This window comes from Ipomoea triloba, chromosome 12 (genome assembly GCF_003576645.1).
Source record: "Ipomoea triloba cultivar NCNSP0323 chromosome 12, ASM357664v1".
In the NCBI taxonomy this organism is placed as follows: domain Eukaryota; kingdom Viridiplantae; phylum Streptophyta; class Magnoliopsida; order Solanales; family Convolvulaceae; genus Ipomoea; species Ipomoea triloba.
In genome coordinates this window covers 19,727,352-19,734,971 of record NC_044927.1, presented here as the reverse complement: position 1 = coordinate 19,734,971, position 7,620 = coordinate 19,727,352, and the positions used below count along the sequence as shown (strand labels likewise).

The 7,620-nt window shown below is 37.5% G+C and overlaps 1 protein-coding gene across 1 annotated transcript; it reads left to right on the top strand.

Annotated features, from left to right (window-relative positions):
- Nucleotides 1-847: 847 nt before the first annotated feature.
- Nucleotides 848-5,080, top strand: LOC115999207 (N6-adenosine-methyltransferase MT-A70-like). Its single transcript, XM_031239018.1, has 7 exons — nt 848-2,159; nt 2,546-2,644; nt 2,822-2,905; nt 3,022-3,374; nt 3,882-4,098; nt 4,317-4,396; nt 4,539-5,080. Exons 1-7 carry the CDS (start codon nt 1,002-1,004, stop codon nt 4,726-4,728), a joined length of 2,181 nt encoding a protein of 726 aa, XP_031094878.1. The 5' UTR covers nt 848-1,001; the 3' UTR covers nt 4,729-5,080.
- The last annotated feature ends 2,540 nt before the right edge of the window (nt 5,081-7,620 follow it).

Below are 7,620 nucleotides of genomic sequence, written 5' to 3'. Positions count from 1 at the left end.
AACAATCATGTAAAAAGGTTGGTTTTGATTCCTCATATGCAATTGACTTAACCAGATACTAAACTATCATTTAAATTTCAGATGAGACAGTTTCCTTTAATGCTTTCGTATCATCGTATGCTATGACTATCAATAAAAATCAAGGTAAAAAATTTGAAGTATGTTGGTCTATTATTGAAAAATATTTTTTAAAATTATGGACAACTTTACATGACTTTGTCATGGGTTAACAGTCCAAAAAGAATTAAAATTTTGCTTTTTAGTGATTCAAATGAAATTTTGCTTTTTAGTGATTCAAATGAACGTTAGTACGTTACTCTAAAGCTACGAATGTTGTGTATAAAGAAATCTTTAATAATTTATAATTTAAAATTCAAATTAGATGGTTAGTAGTTGGTTTTTTCTGTGTGCTATTTTAATTTTCAATAAATATGAATTATAACTAGTTTATTTACATTTAGGATTTTCTTTAGGTTATGACATATAATGTAATAAATGCATTTAAAATTTAGGAGATTTTATTGTTTATATATCTTTAAAAAAATACTATATTTTATGTTTAATATTTTATATAATTTGATATTAATTATCTACATTTTAATTTTAAAAATTTTAAAATATTATCGTGCAGTGCAGAGTGACATATTAATTTCTTTAAAATTAGAATTCAAATTGATGGTATGAAACTTTTGGTATTAGCGCACCATGTAAAATGGAACAATTTAATTGTATACTTTTTTGGGGTCTAATTACAGTATTTGACACTCCAAGCTAAAAACGCATGTTTCTTTTAAAAATAAATAAATAAATAAAAATGGCTATAAACACATTACTGAGAAAGAATCTGAGCTCATCTTCCCTATTGTGTAGTCGTCTCTTCACAGTTCACTCTAACGAACATAAATAAACCTCCCAAAAACCCTCGCGCTCGAGCAGACTGTAATAATAAGTACAGAACTTACATATATCGTCTTCGTCAGTTGTTGAGCGGCCGGACATAAATGGAGGCACAGTCGGACGGCCGGAACGAAGAGATGGCGGCGGCGAAGGAGATGCGGCAACAGCTTGAATCTCGTGCGACCACTGTACACAACGCTCAGCTGGACCTCATCGCCTCTCTGCAGAATCTCGTCCCTAACATCGTCTCCTCTATTGACCTCTCGCTCAAGGCAATCTCTTGCTTCAGCGGCCGCCCTTTCATCCCTCTTCCTCATACTCTCTCCTCTAACCCTAACCCTAACATTCGCGGCGCCCCCAAATTGCCCTCCTCCGATCCCAAAATCGCTTCTGCTAACGCTAACAACGCAAGGGGAAACCCTTCTCCGGAGGCTTCCGGATTGGAGAATGAGAAGATGGTCATTGATGAGAGCGGGGGGGCGTTGTCGGTGGTGAGGGCAATGGTCGCGGTGTGTTTGCTGGAGAGAGTGCCATTTACGCCGATTGATTCCTCAACGGTGCTCAGGAAGCTGGAGAATGACCAGTCCGCAACTGCCGCTGATAGGGCAGCGCTCAGGGAGCTTGGAGGGGAGTCTGGACCGATACTGGCAGTGGAGGTGGCTTTGAAGTCCATGGCAGACGACAATGGTGGGGTTGAGCTGGAGGAATTTGTGGTGAGTGGGAAAGCTAGGGTTTTGGTTATGAATATAGATAGGACTCGTCTTTTGAAAGAATTGCCAGAGAGTAAGCAGCTGTATCAACAGAATGAGGGTGGTAGTGGTTCAATTGAAGGAAATCGGAACCAGGAGTTGTTGAAAACCGGTAGTGATGTTAATAACGGAGGTGTTTTTGGAGCCGGGAGGCCAATGCCTGATATGTGGATGGGAGGAGGGCCTGCAGAACACCCTCCCCATATGTCTGGATTGCCTCCTATGTTTCCAGGGAATATGGGAATGAGAGGTGTTCCAAGAGGGATGGTGGGAATGATGGGGATGCCCAGAGGGGTTGGTGTGCCACCTCCAATGTCCAGGCCCCCAATTGGACCAAATGGTCAAGTTGGAGGGGCAAATATGAAGCCAAGGACTGAAGAAGATGATTTGAAAGATCTTGAGGCTTTGTTGAATAAGAAGAGTTTCATGGAACTGCAAAAATCTAAAACTGGAGAGGAGCTATTGGACCTTATTCACCGACCTACAGCCAGGGAGACTGCTGTTGCTGCAAAGGTATTGAAAATTCTAGCTTTTTCTTTGTTTTGCTTTTTTATTATTTTTTCATTTATTGCTTTGCAGTATGAAGTTATATGTATTGTTTCACATTGCAATCTCAAGACTGGTTTGAATTTTCAAGATATGCAATCCTTTGAAGAAATAATGAAACTCTTAAATCAAATTCTGTTTGAAGTAGGTTCCTGTATTTGTGGAAATTCGAATTCTTATTATAAACACTACAGTCTACAGTGGTTCAGTATTCATCATCTATTTGAGTTAGTAATTGCATTTAATCACCTTGAATTACTCACATCATTACCTTTTTAGCCTCTACATTGAAGTTACTTCACATTTTAATCATACTGATTGATGCTAATACTATTACTTGTCTCTCACTTCAGTTTAAAAGCAAAGGTGGTTCCCAAGTAAAGGAATACTGCTCAGCATTAACAAAAGAAGATTGCCGACGTCAATCTGGTTCTTTCATTGCTTGTGAGAAGGTTTGAGTCAGACTGAAGCCTTACAAATCTCACCTCTAAACATGCAACATAAGATTAAGATTAATACGATTTCAGCAGAATATTTTCTGAAGCTATAGAAAACCCTTTCAACCATACATAGCCTAAAAGATGCCTTGATTTGAACTGACTTTGTAACTTGGCTTTGCTGAATATTAGGTTCATTTCCGACGCATAATTGCTGCACATACTGATGTTAATTTGGGTGATTGCTCTTTCCTTGATACCTGTCGTCATATGAAGGTAAATTCAGTTTTATTTTATGACGAAATAAATTTTGTTGATTTTTCTGGAAGCATATTGCTGATTTTTAATTTTTAATATACTTTGATTTTTTAAACTTACTTTTACATTGACAGACTTGCAAGTATGTGCATTATGAGCTTGACTCTACACCAGATATGTCCCATCATATGATGGGAACAGGCGCCTTACCTCCCCCCAAGCCTTCACAGCAACGTGCTCACTATTGTTCAGAAGTAGAGCTCGGTGAACCACAATGGATAAACTGTGATATTCGCTCATTCAGAATGGATATTTTAGGACAGTTTGGAATAATCATGGCTGATCCACCTTGGGACATTCATATGGAATTACCCTATGGAACAATGGCTGATGATGAAATGCGCACTCTAAATGTGCCTGCACTTCAGACTGATGGTATGATATTCCTTTGGGTAACTGGAAGAGCTATGGAGCTTGGACGTGAATGGTATACAATCTTATTCTTCTGTTGAGTCAGTACTTGTACGAAAACATTTATGCTTTTATGGTCATGAAAAATGAACCTATAGATTCTGCTATAATAAAAATGATGGGAAGTATACTACCAGATGGATCTTATCTGGTAGTATATGCTTCTTGTGGAGTTGGGTAAATAACACATTGGTTTCAGTTTCTTATGAAAATTGCAGTTTGTGGTTGTTAAGAGAATATTGTTATCTTGCTTTTTGTTGTAGTTGGGCTTTAAAAAAAATTGTTTTTTGGTTGCAAAGTTTGAAATGAAACTTAGTAAGTGAAAATGTGATTTTCCTCAATAAAGTTACGGATGTGAAGTGATAACTTCTAATTCAAAACCAGGAAGCAAAATGCTTCGGTTCCAAGTTTAGATGCTGAAAATAAGTTGTCTATATTATGTTTTAGAGATAAATTACTGATTAGAAGTTTTAATTACTAATTATTGACTATAGATAACATCGATGCATTATGCTTCCTGCAGTTTAGAACTTTGGGGTTACAAACGTGTTGAGGAGATTATTTGGGTAAAGACCAATCAACTTCAGCGAATTATCAGAACAGGTCGAACAGGCCATTGGCTCAACCACAGTAAAGAGCATTGCCTGGTTGGCATCAAGGGTAATCCGGAGGTCAACAGGAATATTGACACTGATGTCATTGTTGCTGAGGTTCGTGAAACAAGTCGCAAGCCAGATGAGGTGAGCCAAAAGCAATATGTTTATTTAAGCATTCATCTTTTGGGTTTGGAGCCATGCCTATCAATTTTGGCTTTACTCTTAACACTTTCTTGTGGAATGATTCCTTTACTCTTATAGCTTTACTCTGTTAGGTGTTGTTACTGAATTAGGAGTGCCCTCTGCCGAGGGCAATAGTTTTTATTTATTTATTTTTAAATGATTTGCATCTTTTCTCACAGATGTATGCCATGCTGGAGAGGGTAAGTCCAAGGACAAGAAAGCTGGAGCTGTTTGCACGAATGCATAATGTTCATGCCGGGTATTCTTTCTTTATCCATTCACAAACCTTCTTTCTAGTGTCTTTGACACTAAATTCGTATTACGTGTTTGATTAATTTATTGGCATTGCTTCTTTATGTTACTATATTACTGAACTAAGTAGTGTCCTCGTTGTCTATCAGATGGATTTCACTTGGAAATCAATTGCAAGGGGTTCGATTAGTTGATGAAGGGCTGAGGGCAAGATTCAAGGCCGCTTATCCTGATGTGGAGGTACAGCCTGCATCACCTCCAAGAGCAGCTGCAATGGAAGTGGACCCTGCCTCTGGTCAAATGAGGAATACAGAATCTGCCTATACAACTGAAGGATAGATAACCAGTGAACTGTGATCACGTATAGGTGGCCATATGCTGTAACCAAATATTTAGAAATCTTGACTTTTGGCTTTGTAATACTGTACCGTACCTGTACTTATATTTGCAATTTGGTTCCATCAAATACTCAAGAGAGAGATAGAGAAAGAGAGTTCCTTCCCTTTATATGAAATTTGTTGTTAGATGGAGTTCAGCAAGTATCGTATGTTCATAGTTGCCAGTGGAAAACGATTTTGAAACGGTAGCTGAAATATGTAACAGTTGGCTAATAATTTTTTGATCATTTTCGTTGCAAATTGTAATTGTAATTGAGCTATTATGTCTCTGATATTTTATTTATGTTTATGAAGTTTCTGCCTATTGATGCATGCTGTATTTTAATCATTTTAGTGGCGCCCGAATAGGGTGAGGTTTCAAATCTCATCTTGGTTTGGTCAAGCGGCATAGCTGTGGCCCTCCCAAGTGAGAGGTCAAAGGTTCGATCTATAGTGGGGGCTTTGGCTCTTTGTGCTTCAGTTGGTTGAAAAAGTATGTATGAACAGATACAACATTGTAACAGAGTCAATAGTGTTTAAAATAATATTGACGTTTTGTATTATTAACCAAATTGACCCAATTGGTTAAAGTAATTAAAAGGTTTCAAATTTAATTTCTTAGTTAGTTTGAATTGGTCATTATAAGCAACTTAAGTTGCTTGATCTCATCTGTTCTTTGCAGATGATAATTTGCTTATTTGTTTTTTTTCTAAAGCAAATAGGAGGGAAGCTCAGGTGATAAAGGACTGTTTGGAAGAATATGAGAATGCTTCGGGGCAATGTGTGAATTTCCAGAAATCTAATGAACACGACTACAAGTATAAGGGAGGAGGTGTTGGGGATCTTGGGTGTGATTGAGACTGCGGATTTTGGGTGGTATCTTGGGCTGCCATCGTATATTGGTCGCAACCGGTCTGAAGTTTTTCCTTTAATTTTGTACAAGTGAAGGTGGCAGCTTGGGTAGGGGAATGGCATAAGAGTTTGCTTTCTAGGGCAGGGAAGGAAATATTGATTAAGAGTGTAGCTCAGGCACTGCCCACTTACACCATGAGTGTTTACTTGTTACCCCAAAATTTATGTTCTAAGTTGGAGGGTTCAATGACGAAGTATTGGTGGCAACATGGTGGGGGAGGAATTGGTTTGCATTGGCTAAGAAGGGAGAAGCTGTGTATTCGGATCGGAAGGGAGCTGGTGGGTTGGGTTTCAAGTGTTTGCGGGATTTCAATATTGCAATGCTAGGCAAGTAGGGATGGCGAATTCTGTCAAACCCGACATCCTTAATGGCTAAACTATTTAAATTAAAGAAAAGTATTTGAGGCATGGATGGTTCTTTGATGCTGGTTTGGGTCGAAATCCAAGTTATGCGTGGAGGAGTCTTTTGGCTGCTAATTATAAACATGTGATTAAAAGAGGAGTGTATGGTGGGATTGTGGCTATTAATTTTTGATAGTGCTAATCAATTTGTTGAGGCTACACCGCCGGCAAGATTGGTCGATTTGAAGGTGGCTGATTTTATTAAAATGACCGTGCAGTGTGGGATATTACCTACAAGGGATGCTCTGGCCAGACGAAGGGTTGAGCTGACGAATGTTTGTACGTTATGTGGAAGGCAGAATGAAACGCTAGATCACATAATTCATCAATGCCAACTTAACATGTTCGTAATCTATGGACCAAGTTCCCAGGTACACTGCCCTCTATGGGTAGCATTTAATTTAATGTAAATATTGGATGAAGCGATGTTCTCGGAGGATAGGAGCGCGGGGTATGGTTTTGTCGTCTGTGATCATGCTAACCAATTTGTGGCAGCGGAGCGTGGTCTGTTAAATTGTATTCAAAAATCGCAAGTAGCCAAAGCAATGGCGATAAATTAAAGGAGGTTTTAACTTGGATAAAGGATAGGCCAGAGCAGGAATTTATTGTTGAAACTGATTCTCCGGTCTTGTTGACAAAGCTGCAACGGAGACATATTTGGAATTGGTGGGAAGATCAATTCGGGATAGTGGTCAGGTTGTTAAATTTTGTCAAACGGGAGTTTAGGCCCTGTTTGGTAAATAATCGGCCTATCAACCACTTTTCGCTTATTTGACCACTATTAGTTGTTTGATTAATAAGTTTTTTGTAACTCTAAAATACTAAAATTCAAAAGGCTCGCTACTTAAAGCAGCCTTTTCAATTAGCTTTTCGAGAAAAGAAATTATACCAAACAGCTAATCTATCAAACAACTTTTTACAATCAGCTAATATTATTAACTAATCATACCTTCTAACTCAAACAGCTAACCCAATCAGCTAACAACCATTTACCAAACAGGGCCTTAATGTTTGTGCTCACAAATTGGCTAGAAGTGTTAGATTGAGTTATGCTGAAGGTCCTGAGTACTGGAGTGATGCTCCACCGGATTGTATTCGTGATCTTTTCGTTAATTAATGAAATGCCTTTTTTGATAATAATAATAATAATAATAATAATAAAAGAAGTTGCTTGATCTCCTTATAACGATTAGAGTTATAAAGAAAACTTCACTCAAAGCATCTTTAAATAGTGACATGCAAACTTTTTCATAAATCAAAGAGCATCTCAATTCAATTAACTATATAATATACTGAGGGTCAATTATATTGTATATCAATCTAAGGAATAAAAGTCAAATAGGTCATCTAACAACACACCAAACTACAATTGGGTCCCTAAACAACGCAAATTCATGCAATTTAATCTAAAATGACCTGTTTACCCGGTAATATGATGACATGGCTGTTAACGAATTTAAAAATAGTTATTTTATTTTATTTTAATAATTTTAAAATAAAATAATTATTTAGAATTAAAAAAAAAAAAAAAAAAAAAAAA